Source organism: Corvus brachyrhynchos, unplaced genomic scaffold, assembly GCF_000691975.1.
Source record: "Corvus brachyrhynchos isolate BGI_N302 unplaced genomic scaffold, ASM69197v1 scaffold14, whole genome shotgun sequence".
In the NCBI taxonomy this organism is placed as follows: Eukaryota; Metazoa; Chordata; class Aves; order Passeriformes; family Corvidae; genus Corvus; species Corvus brachyrhynchos.
In genome coordinates this window covers 15,491,032-15,511,301 of record NW_008239110.1, presented here as the reverse complement: position 1 = coordinate 15,511,301, position 20,270 = coordinate 15,491,032, and the positions used below count along the sequence as shown (strand labels likewise).

The 20,270-nt window shown below is 40.1% G+C and overlaps 1 protein-coding gene across 3 annotated transcripts in view; it reads left to right on the top strand.

Annotated features, from left to right (window-relative positions):
* The window catches only part of LOC103619306 (protein SOGA3), a 52,256-nt gene extending 42,202 nt beyond the window's left edge, over positions 1–10,054 (top strand). For all 3 annotated transcript variants that reach the window (XM_008637822.2, XM_017739574.1, XM_017739573.1), the window contains 4 exons: positions 415–756; positions 1,102–1,181; positions 2,383–3,757; positions 5,564–10,054. In XM_008637822.2, the coding sequence (XP_008636044.1) occupies positions 415–756; positions 1,102–1,181; positions 2,383–3,757; positions 5,564–5,734 (1,968 nt within the window). In that variant the 3' untranslated portion in view covers positions 5,735–10,054. The remainder of the gene's footprint in view (positions 1–414; positions 757–1,101; positions 1,182–2,382; positions 3,758–5,563) is intronic.
* The last annotated feature ends 10,216 nt before the right edge of the window (positions 10,055–20,270 follow it).

Here is a 20,270-nt window from a genome sequence, read left to right as displayed (position 1 = left end):
AGCCAGAACCCTCTTTCTCCCTCACATTCCCCTTCATTCCCTATCCATCACATCACAGTTGTGTCCACCACAGTGTGTTGATATTACTTGTAAAACAACCATCCAGCTTTTGGCTCAAGGCAGGGCCAGTTATCTCATGAGATCGCTTCCAGTCCCAGCCATGGGTGGAAGCCATACATTAAAACTATGGCAGAGAGTTTGAGAATGGTAGCAGCCCTTTCCTTATCCTGTGGAAATCATGGTGTGAACTATCACACTAGGTGACTCAGCATTTTTCTACTAACATGTGTATAGAATCTTTCTAATCAGTGCTACTGAGAGAAGCATCATTTAAAACAGAAGATAAATATGGGGGCTTTGCCATACAGTTCGTTACAATACCATGATTTAATAGAATTTCTATTGTCTTTTCAGCTTTACCAGGAGGTGAAACTTAGAAGGGAGAGCAATATGACCGTCCATGATAGCAAGGCCATTCAGAGCAAGATGCTGCAGCTGTCCATGCATTCCCCTACTTTGCAAGAGAATGACACAGTGGAGCTGAACCATCAACACAATGTGGCAAATGACAGAATGGGGAAAGGGAGTTTGCTTAGTATAACAGGACACGAATGGAAAGAACCCAGAGACAAGAGCAGAAACAATACCCTGTTAATGGACAATCTGGCCTTTGAGAACCACAAGGAACCTGAAAACAGCCTCAGCATTAAAACTTCCGAGAAAAATACCAAGAATTATATTGGTGATCTCAATGTAGTAAGTGAAGTATGATCATGTTTCAGTTACAAGGGGGAGTAAAACACTGAGGACTTTGGCCTGCCAGGTTAAGCTAAAGAACTGATCTCCCTGATTTTGTCTTTCCACAAGTCACTGTCTCTACTTCCTCCTAGGTTTGCTATCAGTGAGTGTCTTCTCACTGTTTAAATGTGTTAACAGTATGCTCTTTACCTCTGTTCACAAGGTGGGGGCATTTTTGTATCTTTTCTTGTACTACTTCCCTCTGCTCTGAATCTTAAATGCAAATGACCACAAGTTTCAAACTAATTCTGGAGATACCATTTAAAAGTATATATTAAAGGACTGTTTTTTATATTTATAAAGGCTCTTAAAGAACTTGCCAGAGTCAGTGAAGAATTATGCAGCTATCAAGAGGAAATTCGAAAGAAGTCCAATCACAGAAGGTAAAAACGTTTGGACTTCTCATTTTAGAGGAAGAAAATGAATAATGCTTCTTATGCTTTTCCCTTTGAAGGCATGTTTGCTGATGGATTTATTAGTAGTTGGGCAGTTCCTACCCTCCTAGGGTTTCAGTGCTCAACATAAAACATTCAAATGAAATATGCTGAAATAGGATACAAAGGCATGTTTTACTAGTAAAATGGATTTTATCTACAGAACCTACAAATCCAGATTATTATTTGTATGAGATGAAACTGTATTTTTTCTAAGTGCTGTACAGAGGATTGGGAAAGTGAACAGATATTTCTGTCTGCTCTGGCCCCATTTCCATGTAGTTTTATACAACATATGTATGGGTTTATACAACCACTGTATGGGTTTGTCATGCTGGGAAGTTTCTTACTTAAAGCCCAAATCTAGCCTTAAGCATGGGGGATGTGTCAGGAACTGATGATCCAAGAGTACAAAGAAGGCAAGAGAGGGAAGAACAACCATACATCTGTACTAATAGAAAGATGGCAAGACAGACCCTGAAAAGTATGTCCAGTGAACATTCCATCGTGTTAAAAATTCAATGTTCAGGGTCTTCTCTAGCAAAAAACAGACTGTCTCTTGAGTTGTGCAGAAATTCTCAGATCTTCTCAGATGCTCCCAAAGATCAGAGGGATTTCTCACACTCTACCATGTGATCAGTTGAACGTCTGTCACTAATTTATTATTTTAGCTGGGCTGCTGTTTGTATCTTTAAAGCAAATAGATTGATAGCTGATGCATAACTTCTAAAGGTGCTTTTTTAAGAGATCTCAAAAGACAGATCTCATGTGTAGGGTTATGAAACCTAAACAAGGGATACACTGTGTCCTACAGCTTTCTTCATTCAGCTCATAGTCAGGCAGACTCAAGAGTCATTAGAACAAGATCCTGCTGTCCTTACTGTAGCATAGATAAGAAAACAGCCATCTAAAAAACTCAGAAGAAGAATTTTAGTGGCAAAGGAATACAAATTCCTTTGTTGACCTTTCCTCAAATTTTTCACGTGTGTTTCGATTATTCTGGGTATAACAGCTGCAACAAAACTGCTCCCAAACCTTTTTAAGTAGCCAGTGTTAAAACACCTGCTCCTGGGGAGAATTAATCCATGCTGAGGTTCTCTGGATGGTTCCTTATTGCTCATCCCTAAAACACCTCTTCTGTTATTTCCAGAATGAAGTCACTTCCTTTCCTGGGGGAATTTGAGGAAACCCAAAACACAGTTATTCTGCCTGAGATGAACCATGTGTCCAGCAATGAATCACAGACTTCAGCTGCTTTTGAAACAGAGGAACATAATAATAGGAAGAATCTGATGAGGTCCACCAAGGCTTTGAAAGACATTTCTTACAGTGGTCTTACTGGTGACATAGGAAAAGATTTCAGACCTTGGCAAAAGAAAGAAGCTCCACCAGTTCCTCCACGGAGCACTTCTCGGCACCTAACAAACTCACTTTCTGCAGTTGTACAGCTTTCAGAAGCACCAATAAGAGATCCAGGCATCAAAAGCAATTGCAAGGCTCCGGATTGTTGGAATGGAGGGAAACTGAGGAATCCTTCACCTGTAAACAAGAAAAAAGCTGCAGCAGCCTGTGCAAATGAAGGGCAGGCTGTGAAAGTCCCTGTGATGGTAACTGCTGCAATACCTGTAACCGAAAATGACTGCAATGTTCCAACAAGTTTCTGCCACAACACGTGGGCATTTGATATGGGCAAGCTTGGAAAAGACAATAAAAATGAGTCTTCCCCACTGTCAGCCCAAAAGAGTTGTTCAGATGGAAATATGGTCCAAAGCAACAAGATGCACCAGAAACAAAACACCAAGTCTCACAGCAGCCCTTTTTACAGCAATGACTTTTATGGCCCTGCTACCTTGCACAATGATCTTTTGGAAGACACCAGGTATACTTTGGGAAAGAACCAAAGAAATGAAATGCTAGCAGCAAAGATTGATGAGTTTAATCGGACTGTCTTTCACACAGATAAAGGTAACAGTGCTCTGCAACAAAATCAGGTGCCTCAAGCAGCATCAGAAGATCACAGACCCTGTGGTCCACTGTGTGACTCTGCTACTAGCAGGGCAGAAGCTGTAAATACATCTTGTGTTTCAAATCCCAAACTCTCTCCAGCAAAGGAGCAAGAAACTAGCAACCCCAGCAAAGCTGTCAGGACAGCAGGGCAGCAAAAACACTTGAATGGACTTCCAAATACTAGTGGTTATAGGCACATGCTTCAGGAGCATGACTGGAGACCAAGTAATTTATCCGGTCGCCCGCGTTCAGCTGACTCAAGGTCGAACTATGGTGTTGTTGAAAAGCTTTTGAAAACCTATGAAAAATCAACAGCGACTTCTCCGTGTAGTGCAAAATGCTGCAAAGATAAGTGGGCACAGGCAAATTCTGAAATCACCAATGGGGGTTGTGAGACACTGAGTCAGTATTTAGAAATGCTCCAGATTGAGCAAGAAAAGCAAGACTTTCCGAGGAATTCAGCCAGGCATATTGGGCAGCAACTCAAGCAAGGAAAAGAGAGACAGAAGTTACCAGAGGTAAGGTTCATGAGAATGGCAAAAACAAAACAATTCTGTTTCATAACAAGCCTCAGACTCTAACATGGGGCAGACTAACATTACATTGTAAATAGTTATGTAAAAATAGATATGTTAGGCCAGGATTTGGATGAATCGGGAGCATTGCCTCTGAAGATTATAGAGGTGTGGGAAGGCAGGAGCATGTAAGTAAGAATGAGCAGTGAAGGCATGTGCCAGATTCTGATCCCTGCTGCTGTTCTGTAAAGCTAGTTTTTTACTGCAGAGCAGTTATGCTAGGATTGAACTAGTGAGAACTTCAATCAGGTTTTAACACCCTCTCTCCTTCCTTTAGCCGATGTGTTATGTCATAAGACTTCCCATAGGACTTAAGCAAACTTGGCCATGCCCCAAACCCTAGACGTCTTAGGTAGCATTCTTCAGTATCCACGGTGCTCTTTGGTTCAGGATTTCCTTGGAACTGCCTATGACAAGGGGTATTGTGACTCCATAAAGTTTCCATTAATAAAGTAACCTTCTCTTACTCATGTCTCAGTTCCAGATTCTCCTATATATTCAAGCATAGGCTCACAGAAACAGAAGAGCTTGGCATGACTAATTAATTTATATTTGGCTGAAGTTTATTTTCAGAAGTTTAGAAGTACTGCCTTTGCCAACATTCTTTCTTAATAAAAAAGCGAACAGATGGTTTGAAAAACACACTGTAAGTTGCAGGTTCTGTAAAAGTCCACAAAAAGCACAAAGAGACATGCCTCTGGGAATCTCAAAAAAGATAAGGCAGGTGTGTTTTGAGCTGAGAAACTTAAATGGGTTCAGGCTGTCAGCTGGTATGCCTTAAACTGTCACAAATTCACAGACTTCAGTGGAGCTATATGGATTGAAGCAGCTGAGAATCTGACCATGCAGATTTTCTTCTGCATGTCTTTCTGACAGCCTTGCAGTGATGCAATGTCTTGCTTAACAGGCACATCTTTACTTCAGCACAGAAAGAAAAACGCCATGAAGCTTCTGATTTCTTTTTCATCCAATAAACTTTCGACAGGCAAACAAATTTTCATCAATGAATATGGAGGAAAGGAATAATGACTTTTTCCACAGGCTCACATTTTATATTGTCATTTCTATCTGTAGAAACTAGGTGTAGAATACTGCCTGATCAGGATCTACCATTTAAGTCCAGCAGAATTAATGTCACAGAGATGTAAAGAACTACATGTGGCATGAGGTACTGGGTTTATTTTCATTATTTCCAATTTACATCAATATAGCTATGGTCAAAATCAGTTGGGTTTTCTCTGCATTTATGTCTCTGCAGGTAGACATGACACTGTATTAGACATAACCATTTTGAATTAGTTACCAAGTTAAACAGCTTCACACTGAACTAATGGAAACAGAGTTTCCTGAAATAGGATCTACCAAAAAATGCCTGAAAAGTATGTAAATCATACTCCAGTAATATCAGATGGTATTCTGAGTTCTACACTTGGAATAGTTCACAGCATTCACTGACAGAAAAACTTCCAGAAACTAAGAGATAAGAGGCAAATGTCAGTTTTGTCTTGCACTATCATTTCATACCTTTACTTGTGTCTGACACTTGTCTTCACGTATTTTAAACCACAACTGATGTGAGAATCCCTGTACATAGAAATAGCTGTTCTTTTGCATTCTGTGCATTGCTGCACTCCTTTTAATAGCTTCCAACCACCTGTTCTGAGGTCACCGCAAATGTCTTCCTGCATTCCCGCTGCATTCCACAAAAGCTGTGACTTGTTAAAGCAAGGAATTGCCTTTGTGTTCTAGATATGTGTGCCAGCTAAATGTTCAAGTGAGAAGGGCTTCTCCCGTCCCGCTCGGCCAGCAAATCGACGCCTACCTTCCAGATGGGCATCCAGATCCCCGTCAGCACCTCCCGCTGTGAGAAGAACGGTATACAACTCTGTCTCCTTTCGGTCAGAGACCTCAGTAGTCTGAACCCAGAGCTGGGTTGGATGGCGGTGTGAAAGCTCTATGCCTCACTATAACTGTGTTTGGTATGTGTCATAGCAACCAGTTCCACACTGTTGTGTTTTGTCCAAGAGTGACCCCCACCACATGCCGGACAAAACGTTCTGAATCTTAGGTCATCATCACCATGGTCTTCAGTGTTTTTATTGAAACGAAATAGCTATATCCCTGGTTTTCTCTGGGTCTTTTTGGTTTTTTCAAATAGTTCACAAGGAATTTCTTTTGAACAGCATCTTTCTTAATTTGCCAATCAATTTTGAGTTGAAACAATGTATAGTGCTGTATATTCTGACTCTTCTGCAAACCGCAGAACGTAAAGCTGTATGCATGATCATGTGTTTGTAGGTGCATGTGTTGGACTAGGAAGTATACAGGCCTGTATTTAGAAGAGACAAACTGTGCTAGTGTTGACATTGAAATTACAACCTATATGCCCACATATATATATATACTTTGTGTTTATTTTAAGAAGTTTGAAATATACAGTCCTGATGACATTTATATTTTGTATATCTTTTACATAGGTTCACAGGTGTAGTATTTAATGTAAAAAAACTAAATATGCATTTTTTGTGACTGATCGCAGTGATAATGCCTTGCACAATATGTATCTGAAGCAGACTAGCTTGACTGATTTGTCAGTCATGCTTCATAGCATCCTTGTTCAGTTTCCCAACCCTTATGCTAGGTCAAAATTCCCAAACATATTTTTTCTGAATTAAAATATTATATTATTTGTAATACATTAGCCTTTTTCAGCACCAGAGACATTTCTGAAATGTTCCAAACCCTTTACAAAGCTTAAATGTGCCATTATATATATAGCATACTGTAAACACTTGGGTAAATTCAACTACTGTAACATACAATTTATGAAGGGAAGAAAAGGGTTGTATATGCTCAATTCTGTAAAACTTATTTTTCCTTCTAGCATTATACTTTGAGGTTTGGCAAAGTCAGGTAACAGTGGACTTGTTTACTTTCACTCAAGGCAGGAGAACAAGCGCCGTTGTTCCCAGTGCTGCATCCACACTCCTTTTTTACTCTTCTCCTAGACTAGAGTGCCTGAGCCACTTGAAAATTCCCTGCTCCTGGACTGACTTGTGGCAGTCAGTTATGAAGTTTACTTGCACTCTGGCAAAAAGCTGCATCTAGTACGGAAATATTGCATTGAGGTATGATCACAGTGGTGCCTGAAATTCTGACACATGGCGTTGCAACTCTGGTGTTGCAATCACTTGACTTGGTATTATTTGCCATCTGAATGACATGCACAGAGCCTGGCTTGTTTCTTCCCACAGCGTGAAAGAAGTATGGATGCTATCCAGGCTCTGAACTTTCAGAAAGACAGTGTCCTTCATCCTGGAATTTTTGCACCTTTTGTTAGGCTGTTGCTGGATGCACAGTGCAGTAATGATGATAAATGTTACCTTTAAACAGCATGTCTAGGTCAAAAGGAGTAAAGAGGCACTTCTTCAACATCAGCCTGATCTTGTCTGGCAACTTTTCTTCTTCTTCTTCTGGAGAAACATAGTGTGTTGAAAGGAATTTCAAAAATCATCCTGGGATCCATTAATGTGCACATCTTCTTTTGTGAATGTAAAAAGGATTTCAGAGAGAGTGTAGGCTTTCGTCCTAGTGAATTGTATATGTGGCAATATAGGGAAATTTAATGTGCTTAATTTGGTAGTGATCTGTTGTTCTACTCCAGTCATGTTGAGAATTCACACCTTTTTCCTACCTTTTAGGACCTTATTCTTCTTTCTTCTGCATTTCTTCTTTGATTTTGAAGAGAAAGAAAACAGGAGGCCATGTGTTCTGAGCAATAGCCTGTATGGTAGTATTGGTAACAGTTCAGGCTTGCCAATATTGGAGTAGGCAGGCATTAGAGCCATAAATCCCAATTTATCATGCAATTATGGCTGTCTGCTTGGCAAAAAACACACTCAGAGTAATTTGCTCTATCTAGATTTCTGGTCCTTTCTAGGTCTATCCCACAACACATGAAGACTTCAAGCAAATCAACAATTCATCAAAACTTACTCAGATATTATTGCAAAATTATTGCTGGAAAAGATACAAGGACAGAAAATCTTGAAGAAAATTTATACATTTCAGATAGAGACAAAAATCTGTGTGCTCAAGTGAAAAATCAAGAGTTCTATAAATTTGACTGCTTGCCCTAATTTAGAGATTGTACTCCATTAGCTTCCTCAGAACTAGAAAATTAGACATGATTCATGGTAAATTTGGAACATGGCTTAATATTCTATCTAACTGTAGAAATTAGCAAACCAAAATACCTTGCAAATTGACCTTTTAAATGCCTAAGTAGCTGACCAGCTTTGAATGCCTAATGCTGAGGGAAGGGTAATAGGTGAGAATTGTAAAAAATATGGTTCTTAACTTCAGTCACTGTTGACTGCAAAAACACTTCTTTAAATTACCTTTATGGTGAAGTTAAGCAGTTTTGTTCTGAAAAATTGTGGTGCACTTTTGTTTGAAGTATGTAACTACAAAAGCATTTCCCTTGATTAGTCAGTGAAGGTGTTTCTTTAGTTCCCTTCAGTTTCTTTGGTTGCCTTTAACATAGACCACATTGTTGAATCACAGAGAAAGGATCAAATACCAACAACATTCCCTGATGTATGTAAGTCAAATGAACAGAAGGTTTTTGAAATAAACTAATAGGTCAAGGATGAGTCCATTTTGTCAAGATTTTCTGTGTCCGTCTAATTACAGACATTGGTTCTGATGTCAGTATCAAAAAGTATCAAAACTGGTGACTTTGGTCTGCAGGTGGCTAGTTGGAAATACTAACTTTAGAAAATTGCCACTGTCACTGTTTACATATTCTCTTCAACTGCACTTGTAACAGGGCCAGTGGACTGTGGTGATTTTTCTAGTTCCCATAACTGTGGTTATTGAACCATAAATAATGGCTTTATTCACTTATCAGCTGTACAGAAAAAAATCTCTGTTGGGCTTTCAGGTTCCCCTGTGTTGTTTCTGACAAGGAAATCTGTACATATACACACACCTGTGCAAGAAGCACAAATGATCTAAGCATAATTTGACCTTCCTATTAATCCTAATGTCACTTATGGAAGCAGTGAATTTTGTAAACCTGTTTCTAAAATAGGTTTTAATAATTTTGCTCCTCCATAGTCTGTCTCAAGTCTTAATGCACATACACGTTGTTCTTACTTGCACTCTGAATTAGTCTCTATTGCATGTTTATGGGTCTTAGTAATTCCCTGGAGAGACAGAGCCAGCTGCCCATTGACATGGGGATGCCACTAGGAATCAGCTGGCTGGTAGTTGACAGAAAGCATCATTCTCCCTTATGCTGGGAGATGGAGCCATAATCTTACCACACCCTTTTAAGGAGGAGTGGGGCAGGGTAGACACATATAGAAAAGAATCACTTAGATCTTACCTGCATATGCAACAGAGCTGGCCACCTGGAGACTAGAAAACTGGCCTGACTCAGACCCTCTGCTGGAGGCAGGAGTAGAGGAAAAAAATTCCCTTTAAAACCTCTGCGTATCATTCCTCAGACTGAGAGTACATTTCCGTTAGGTCTTTTGCCTTTACAGTGTAAGTGACAGACTTAGGAATCTTTAAAATGTTGCTGAAGGAATGAATTTTTTGTTCTCTAGCAACAACACAATTGCCTTTCACTATTACACACACTGTAAGAGAGTTGGCTGTTATATGTAGGAAAGGATTGGCAATCAGCATAATAGGATTCTCCAGAGCATTCAGAATACCAACTTATTTCTCCAGACGTCTATTTAAAAAATTGGTTTTTTAAATAGGGATTTTGTATCCAAATGTCTTCAACAGCATTTTAGCAAAGATCTACAGCAATCCAGAAGGCAGGCCCAAGAACTTATGCAATTCTCACAGTGCTGCTATGCAAAGAATTTAATTGGCTTTGAAATCTGTAATATACAACTCTAGCCATTATACTGCTGATATTCTCTACTGTACTCATTTGTAATGATGTCTTTAGTTGTGTACCTGCTCTTTAAACTGGGATGTGCTCTAAATGCACTAAAACCCCGTTGTTGCCTCTGGCCTTTCCACCCCTCTTTGATTTGCAGTGTGTACTTTTATGCAGTTTACTGCTGTTGGTCTGTATGTATATGTCATACCATAGGACTTTCTCTCTGTACTGCAGCCAAAATATTTTTTGGACAGGCTGTTCTAAAATGTACTGGTATTACTATTGCCATTCACAAATATATTAGATCTTGACCTATTGTTTTGCATCACTGAAAATGCACTTTCTTCATCCATTGTTAATGGCATACATTACACAAAACTTGTGCTTTTGTTTTTTTGAAATGACAATTCATCTGCTTTTGCAGTTTGGTTCTACCCCTCTCCTTCAGACCTTTTCTGTTGGCAAAGTTCTTGCATCAGCAGAGATGAGTTTCTGATGTGTCCAGTTGATCCAGTTGCTGTGTGGCCATGGCAGCTCAAACCTAAGGGTGCCTTGCTAACTGTTACTGTACAAAGAATTGTACCAGAATTTCCATGGGATAAGAGAGATTGAACCGTCAACATGATCAAAGTGAACATGTTGTTAATGCCTTTTCTCTAGTACCTGCTGTCAGCTCTGTTTCTGTTAAAGGCTCTGGAGTTTGATTCCTCCTAGTGGTGCATGTTTGTATGTGTGTATGGCCAAGATTCACTGAAAAATGACACTGTAGGGGAGTCCATATATGTTATATTTTAAAATCAGATTATCTGTGAGCCCAAAATATACTGCTGTATTGCATGAGATAATTTTTCCCTTTACTACAGAGTAGATGCAATCTCAAAATGAATGGTGGGAAGAGAGCAGGCCCTGCACAAGTGTGTCTAATGTATGTAATACGAGTAAGCAAGCTATGCTGGCTGATATTACTGGGTGAATTAAATCCCTTGACTAGTCAACTCATTAAAGCCAGAAGTTCTTTACTATTAGGTCTCAGTGGATGCATAGACTTCTACTAACCTGCTAATGTGTCACAGGGATTGTAATGCTGAGGAGTCTGATTTTGGTTGCTCCTCCACCTGGAGGGGGGCCACTGCCTGCGGCAGATGTGCCTGCATAATCTTTTGCCAGTGCCCTGAAATTTCCCTAAATGAGTTTACTGCAGCTAGAATAATTTCTAAATCATATTCACAGTAGGAAAGGACTGTCATTGAAGAAAATTGCACTCATATGTGAACTCTGCAAACATGACACTGCCAGTTGGCATGGTGACACAGAAAATCATACTGAATTTTACTTCTGTATCACAAGATATCTGCAGCAGGTCAGCTGTTCTGTACCATATATGATGTAGAGCTGCTTAAGATGTTGTTGGAAGGCCACCACAGCCAGATATGTGCGTACCTATGTCCTGCTTGTTTCTTTGCAGGATCTTTCTAGTTTCCACAAAGATATTCTGATTGTTTTGGGAGTTTGGGATTTTTTTTCTTCCAAAGTCAGCTGAGGACTGTTGACCTACCCATGCTGTTGCTGGTAAGAAGTCTCATAGGAGTTCCTCTGAAGTCAAAATATCTACGTAGAGAAGTAGCTGGCTACCAAAGGAGGTAAGATGGTGAGATGTGAACAAGCCAGTTCACAAACTGGTTCATACACTCTTACGTCTTTGTGTACACACACACGCACACACACCTCTTAGGAACTTTTCCTCCAGGAAGTCTCACAGTGTCCAGTGCAGCTGGTTTTTGCTGTAAGACACTATTTACTGCATATATGAACACCACAGTCAGACACATGGTACATATAGAAAAATGATGTCTAATATTGTATATAAACAGACTCCTTCCAAAGAATGGTACTGAAATTTTTACATAAAAATAGCATGGGACTTAATGGGATCCAGCAGTTTCTGAAAGCCCAATTTCATGTAAGTAAATGCAATCAAATCTTTTAATGAAAGAAATGTGCTTATGCATGTCATCTTTTCCTTCAAACTATTACAAGCCTACCTTACAGCTCTGATCCTGATTTTGCCTCTTGTACTGAGGGGGAAAAAAAGAAAGAAAAGAAGTGAAAATAGCCATAATAAGAAAAATTCTCAAGCTTAGGCACTGAAAAATAGCTGTACTGGTCTCCCTGTACATGGGTGAGACTTTGACACCTTAAGATTAAACAGTATTTTCCATACAAAGATCTTCCATTTCTCCTCTCTGTAGTTTTACTCTTTCCTTCCCTCTCCTTCCATCAGAAGGTGACCATTCAACCACCTAAAGAGAAGAGAAATAGGCCTGGTAAAAATAACTGTGTGGAGGCTTCTTTTCACTTTCCAGCTTCTCTTCTGCAGCCCTCCAGACCTGCAAAACACATGATGTTTCTACAGATCAGATGTGAGGAAACAGAGAAAGATGCCTTTTGTCATCTTTCTGCAACAGGAACTGCATCAGCCACTTTGGGGCTGAATAATTTTGTGGGTCTTTTTTCCTACTGTAGTGTGGAAAAAGCTTTTTCCTTTTCTGCGCAGGAGTCTGTATTCCTTTTAACCACCTCTTGGATGGATTCTGCAATTTTAATTCATTTTACAGCAAAATTTCACAGCAGTTGGGACAGAAAGTGAAGAATTCCTCATTTACTATTGGAAGTTGGCCAAAAGCTGAACTAGATGCACAGAGGGCCAAGACAAATTTAAAACTGTTTAAAAATCTCCTGCCAAAGTGATCTGCAGTCAGCCCACCAAGGTTTTTAGAAGTGAACTGTCACCTTAAGCTTGGCTCCAACTTCTTTCTCCTGTAGTGAGTGGAAAGTGGATGATGAAAGTAATTTGCAACATTCAGAAATGAAGATAGCAGTGGTCTGGTGATTTAAGTAGCATTACGCTGCTTGCACAGCCTCCTATGAGTTATGAGTTAGATCCTCTGTTTTTCCTAGAATGCCATTTAGTGCCAGCCTGCATGTATTTTGGTGTAGACTGCTGTCTCATAGGATGTATACATTTAGATATGTCTAGGAGAACCAAGCTCATGTAATGCTGGAATCATCATCTCTGTCATCATGCATGAAACATTAGAGAAAATCAAAGCTCACTAACTGAGAGTGCCTGCTTTCCTTTTATGTCTCTATACACACAGATATGTACACATCACATGGATATATGCACTGATCAATTTTTTTTTTTTATGCTTCCTTTTTGTTTTTGCTCTGTATGGAAACAAGATCAGGCCTATACATGGTTACAGTCAGTCTTATCTAAAATGGAACAAGCAGGGGTGTTATGCTGGGCTTGGGATCCCAACCAAAATCCGAATGAAAGGAGGTGTTGAGACATTTTAGGGTAGGAACTTGAACCAAGTAATTTATCATTCCTTTCAGCTAAAGCAGTCCTAATCCTTTCTCATGCTATTTTGGTCAAACATTGTAGGTTTGCATCTGTCTTTACAGGACCAGTGTGAGTATATTCAAATTTTTCCCTACCTACATTGTCCTGTGATTTGGAGAGAGGCTGTAGAATAAAGGACTTTGATTAACAGTGAAGATTCCCCCCAGTTCAGGAAGACTGGATTCAGTTCATTCACTTGACACACAGGGGTCAAATATAAACTGTGTCTGACAGGAATATGTTGAAAGTCAGAGAGGAACTGAGTCTTTAAATTCAGACTTTTGGTTTAGTTTAGTTGCTATTTGGACCTCTCTAAAATCCAAAATCAAATCTCAGATTAATCTGCCAGTCCCAATGCCTCCCCCAGAGTATGACATTGAAATGCCTGAAAAGAGGAACTTCAAATTTTACATGCATGTATAAGTATTATCAGTGTACAGAGACTGTAATGATTCTCACAGCACTTCATGCAACTCAAAATTTCCTGCTAATATTTCACACTGGTGATCATTAGCCTGTAAGACCAACAGTGTAAAAGCTATGAACCCACAGGGGAAACTACAACAAAAACACAAAAAACAAAACCCACAGAAAAAAGTCCAAGCTCCAGCCACATGTGGGAGACCTCTACTAAAACAAGGAATCAGATACCAGCTTTGCTGCATAGGCTTCAACGCTGATGACTTATTGCCCTAGATGGATATAAAAAAGGAGTGGTCTCTTCTTCCCGTACAGATGAACTTCTCTGTGTTCATAGGTGGATTCCCAGGTTTGCACTGACTTTCCTGTAAGAGCAACAAGTGTCAGAGTTGAATTGAAATAAGCTCTTGTGCCATAAGTGGATACTGATGTCATTAGCTATCATCTTTGCTCCAGAACTGCTTGCTGCTGCTACTAACCAAGAAAGGTAGGAGGAAGAAAGGTCTTCTTGGCACCCACAGCAAGTTTAGGGTCGTTGAAGGGTGAAGTTCACAACGTTTCTTGTCCTAAACACTGTGAAAAGCCCAACAGCCACACTTCTCTTTCTGAAATCCTTTGTGTACACACCCACTCACTGCTGACTAAAACTGTTTTTTATGACAATGATATTACCCACCACTGACTTTCCATATTACAGGAAAGGCCAGCTGCCGCAGGCCTGGAGTAAGGAAATGCCACTCTTGGTTTTCTTATTTCTTTGGCAGAGACACAGACAATTTGGTTTTCATTACACACACAGCTTTTATTTTTGAGTTGGATCTAGAGGAGGGGCTATTCACCATCTCCATCACTTCAGACAGGCTTTGATCTGCAGCATTCTTTAATGCTATCACATTAGTACTGATCACTACACTTTGTTGGGAGGTAGAATAAGCAGTTGTGATCCAGCTCAGTAATAAATCTGGGGGCTGGGAAGACCACTCTTCTCTCCACAAGCAGCTTACAGCGTGAGAGCATGCTAGATAGGAGGTGTTTAAGCATTGCACTGGTACTTGTTTATCTTCTAGTGTTTTCTGCAGTCCTGTGGAGCAAGCATTAACAATCCCGGTTTTGAAGTGCAGGAAAATGAAGCAGAAAAAGAAATAGCAGGGAACTCTTGACTTTCTGGGGGTAAGTGGGAGGAAGGAAGTGAAGCACAAGATTGGAGCAGACACAGCTGTAGCAATGTAAGATGTGCCATGCTCTTTTCTACTGCCCTTTGAAGAAGGAAAGGGTGAAACTTGCACTAACCTTACAAGCCAAACAATCAGACTGATGTCAACCCACCACAGTGCTCTAGTCCAAAGATGTTACTGTGCCATTAATGTGCCCTTGTTGTGGTGTAGAAGACTTTCTGTCGCCATTGCCCAAGCAAAGTTGGTCAAAACTGATAATGCATCAGTCTGGCCTGACACAACATATGCGGTGTTCCTGGGTGCCCACTGCAACAGGTTGGTTTGTAACAGCCAAGTGAGGTCAGAAACCAGTCCCCAGTGATCTGTACCAGGCTACCGAAGGGCCAGTGGCAGGTGTTTGGCTCAGGTGCTGAGAAGACGAGACCTGAGCTTTGCATCCTGCTTCTCCATGTGGGACCTCAGATTCTTAGGCCTCTCTCTTCTCCCTCCCCAACATGAAATGTTAGGACTACATTGTATTAACCACAGATGTCATTGAAGACTGAGGAGGTACCTTTCGTTCTGCCTAGGCTCATTTCACAGGGAGTAACTTATTGGTTGGGAACAGTCGGTATTTGCTTTCATAGATTAGCGAGGAAAGAATTTTTTTGAGATTTGGTCATTATCTCAAGTACTTTGATAACTCTGTCAAGCTTATTCTACATTTCAAACTGTGTAGCAATTGGGCAAATAGTTCTATAAATCTGTATTTTCAATCTTAAGAGGTTTTTTTCAAAATGGATGTATTCCCTCCTGAGGTACATCCTTGTACATATATGTCTGGTCTAACCACTGCATGTTACAGTAAGTTTTCTGGCTTAATCCAGAGAACAGAAACAGTATCAAGATGGATCATGGGACTGTGACTCTGGGGACCTGTGGTCAGTTTCTTGATCTACCAGGACCTGCCTTAGCTGATCTTCCTCAAACCACTGGGTGAGATTCTCAAATAGAGACCTAGTCCTTGCTTATTTCTGCTGGAGTGAGTGAGGCGCTTGCATGGTTCTGCAGCCCTCAGCTTGTGTTCCTCTTGTGCAAAATAATGGTTATAAGAATGCCTTCTTTGGCTGACTGTTCTTTTTAGGTTATGTTAGTCACTCTGCAGACACAGCAGAGAGACAACAGCAACTTCTTTTCGTCCCAGAAGGAATAGTAACAAACCCAAAATCCGCTGAGATCATTAGAAGCCTTTTCTCTCTTGGATCATGCCCTGTGTGTTTAAGATCAATTTTTTAGCTAGCATCACTAAATTTGTGAGAGTTGAGCCATGAAAGAAGGACCTGAACAAATGCAAAGAGAATTCTTTTCTTTGTTTAACAAATATCACCCAATTACATTTTGGCAAAATTTCCTGAGTGTTAGTCCTAGTTCTGGGAAAAAGGAGAGTGTCCCAAAGGCCGGCTGTAACAGCACATGAAAAGAACTGCACTTGCACTGTCATGAAAGGAACTTACTATCAAGCTAGTGCATAGTTATTAAAATATTGCTGAATTTACCATATAAGGCCTATTGGATTCCAAGCTGGACCAGTCTGTGACTGTCAGTGTGATTTAACAGATTCCATGCATCAGGTTCCAAATCTGCAATACTTTATTCTCCTGCCCCTGATTAAGGTCTTGGATCCATACAACTCTCACATTTAATTGCACTGTTCTTGGTTAAGAACACATCTTTAATCAAGTGCTGGGCAGCCCCTGTTAGCACAATCAGATGTTCTAATGAAAGAAAGGAATTGTAGGTGTTGCCAACAGAGCTCACACAGAGAACAGTTAGAAAGGCAGGCAAGCAGAGGGCTGGAAAATTTTCTGTCTCTTCTCTTTAATCAACCCCCCCTCTCCTGCTGACATTTTCTGACTCAGTAGAAGCTGCCAAATTGCAGATGGTTGTGGGGCCTGCATGAATCAGAATAAAACAAGGAAGCTAGTATTTGTAGAAGAGATTGGAACAGTAACAAATAAGACTGACCTGATTATTCGAGCATGGTCGGACATAGTGCCAAACTGCATCTTCTGATATTTGTTGTGTGATTTATATACCAGTACATACTGCAGGACACAGTCAAAAAGTGCTGCATCCCTTTTGTGTCTCCTCTGTTGTGAATCTAGTAGTTTTTTGTGCTCTGAACCTCCTGACTTCTGAATTTTTCTGTACTGGTTATATCAAACACTATTTAGAGTGGGCAGCAATACCAGATCAGATAATGTTTGCTTCTATAGCCATAAGTATAGATATTTTGTTGCTAATGTTTTTAATTGCTAGGCAACCAATATTGCATTTTGATAAAGTTGTGCTATTGCACACTGGGACTTGTCATTTCAGCACTGTATCAGTGTATGGAAGTAAAAGAATCACACATTGTTGACAATAGTTGGTTCTTATATTCACTCTGAGGTCACTTTTGCTACTCTGTCTGATGCTTTGCCAGTGAAGGCCCGTGTTGGAGAAAAAGAACAGGTTCGATTACTGAAGTTTAAAGAATACAGGCAAAAGAGAAGAAAGCTGAGCTGCAGGCAAAAGTCATCAAGCACTGCTTCTGCCCTCCTGACACTCTGGCATCTGACTAAACTCCTCCAGGAGTAGGGCTGCAGCTGCAGTACAAGCCCAGCTAGACCTTGGCAGCACTCAGCAGCTTCATGTACTTTGTGGGAGGGAGGGGAAAAAACCAAAGGAAAACAACACAACTAAGTAACAAAAATAACCCCTGGAAGTAGGAACATGAGATAATTCATTCTGGAGATAACATTTCCGTGATTCTCAGTCACACGAGTATGTATCTGTGCACATTGATGGGTTGTCTCTTTCACGTGCTCTGTTTGGAGTGCAGTGACACTGTTCCTACTTTGTAGCTGGAGAGCAGAGGCACAGAGAGACCGACGTTTTAAAGGCATTGAACTGTGTAATTCCAGAGAATTTGTGTGGGATTCTGGTCTCCAAACCAAGTTTCAGCATCTGAAACTATGCCCAGCTATTGTCTTTCATCCCTCCCTGGCCAAACTCAGATTACATGGTAGAGAAGGAAATTGAACCTACACCTCTCACACCCTCCATTATAGCTACATCCCCAAGACTGGGGTTTGAGCCCTGCATACTTGTTCTGTTACAACTCTGGACAGGACTCTGCTTTAAGCTGTAAATACATTTAACTTGCCTTTCTGCATTAAGGGGAGTCTGCTTTAATGGCAAAATAGGTTAGCCGTGTATGTGGCGAAAATATACATTTTTTTTACTTGCTTTTCTTTCATTTGGGAAAAAAAAACAGGTTAAAAACTTCCTTTCAGGAAGCTGCCTTCATTGTCTTCCTGATTGACTTCTGTCTGCATAATTTTATATGTTTTTAGTCTTGTTTCTTTTTATTCAAAATTTTTTATTCCCAAATATTTTATATCCCAGACTTTTCAAGTATCCATTAAGGGGAATTTTGCTTTGCCTCTAACTATGCTTTGGATTTGTCTCCAATTCTGTTCTCTCAAAATCTGATTAAAAATGTGTTTTGCATAAGAAATTCTCCCTGAATTATCAAAATGACACAGAGCATATTTCATACTGTTCTCCATCACCTTCTTTTTGTAATCTGACATAAATCAGCTGTTGTCATCACTGCTGCAGATTGGGCAGAGGGTTTTTTTGTGGTACCCTATGCCAACACCAAGTTAATTCCTAACATGGATTACAGATGCCCTGGGGCACATCCACACAACAAAGTGGAACTGGGGCACTCGCTGACCTGAGAGATGGTAAGACATCCAATGTCACTTTGCAGTTGTCTTTGCGTCACTTTGACACAGCTTAGTCATGGAATTAACACCTGGGTCTCAGTGAGCCCTGCAGGTTAACGTGGTCCCTCTGAAAGATGATTTTCAAGAAGCTCCAGACATTCATTTGTAGGCAGTGAAATTACCATGTTTGCTTGTTACTTATGTGGTTAGAAAACACACATGCAAAAGAATAAACTTTCCTTTTAGAAACTTGTTATTTTGTTTTGCATAGCAGTGGCCAGCACATGCTAATATGAGACCAAACCACAGACTAAATGACATGTTTCTTTCTGCAGACAAATTTAACTTGCATTGAAGTCTATGGGAGTTTTGCCAATGACTAGTGGAAATACTAGCAGTTCCTTAGGGTCAAACAAAGAGCACAACACTATCAGGAAAAAAATAGCTGAAAGCTGCACTTGAAACATATATGTAAAAGTCCTGCTTGTAAGAACTTCACTGGCTGGACTTGCAGAGCTGCTCAGGAGCAGTCTCCAAACTGTGAGGAAATTAGTATGATACAGTTCCATCAAGGTTTCCAGCTTTTCTAGTAAAATATGACCCTCTCTCCCTTTAAAGACAATGATAATTAAAGAATGCAAATGCAGTACACGGAATCTGATTGCTTAGACCTTTATCCTGTTTAGTGCTCCTGATCCCTGGATTTATTTAAGAAGTGTTTAAGTGGATAAAATTGTTTCGGGAAGTGAACTGTTCTCTTAGATTACCAGAGTGTATTTCATATTCTGCCAAGGTAGGGTTCCAAAAAAGATGCCCTCTAAAATAGGGTAGATGAAATAAAGTAGGAGTGTAATCATATGCTGGGTAATTGTTTAAAAACATCAAAATATTAAGAGACATGCATTTTAATGTGAGAAATAAATGTAGTTGAGTACTTTTTGGAGGCATCAGGGGAGATTTGGACTGCATTGTGTCAGACACATATAAACATACATTAATCAGAACTTGTGGTCATGAAAAGTATGCAGCATTAAAGCAATGAGATAGAGCCTATCCATAAGAATGGGTGAGAAAGGGTTTATCCTTGTGCTGAAAGTTTCTATTGCAGTCCGAGTCAGATAGAAACTATCATTGGGATTGTTATAATCAAAATAAGTGTAACTACTGAAGATTCAAATGCTCTAGTGCAATTTATCACACCAAGAGGCATCCTGCACCTTACATTTCTTGTGACTGTGCAAATATTAAGAAACTTTTTACTGCTACCTGTGAGCTCATAGGTTCACCAAGTTCAAGGTCAACAATGACTCATTTCTGCATGCCTAGGTCATAGCAGAGGTACTAAGTATGGTCTGGTATTGGAAGTATCAGGTCTGACCACCTCCTAACATTGCATGTTTACATATTTACCCTGGTGATTCTATTTCCACAGCAGCGCTCATTCTGTCTCTGTGGGTCTCAGTATGGCCTGTGAAACTGGATAGCTTTGTCAGAAATGGAGGAGGAAGATGTGACCAACTGAGCATGAGAATCAAGTACACCTGATGCTATGTAAAATGTTACATCTGCAAAGCTTTGGGCAAGCAGTGATTTGGTAATGTGAATTCACATTTTGTGTCAGAATAACCACTGGGCAATCCACACACAAGTGTAACTTGGTACCTCATGCTTGCTTGGACTACTTGAGTAATACAAAGCCATTACAAAAGGGAAAAAACCCCAACTTTTGGCAAAATGTACATCCCCATAATGCACAGTTTCCGTGGAAATCAGATTTCAGACATTAGCAACTTCC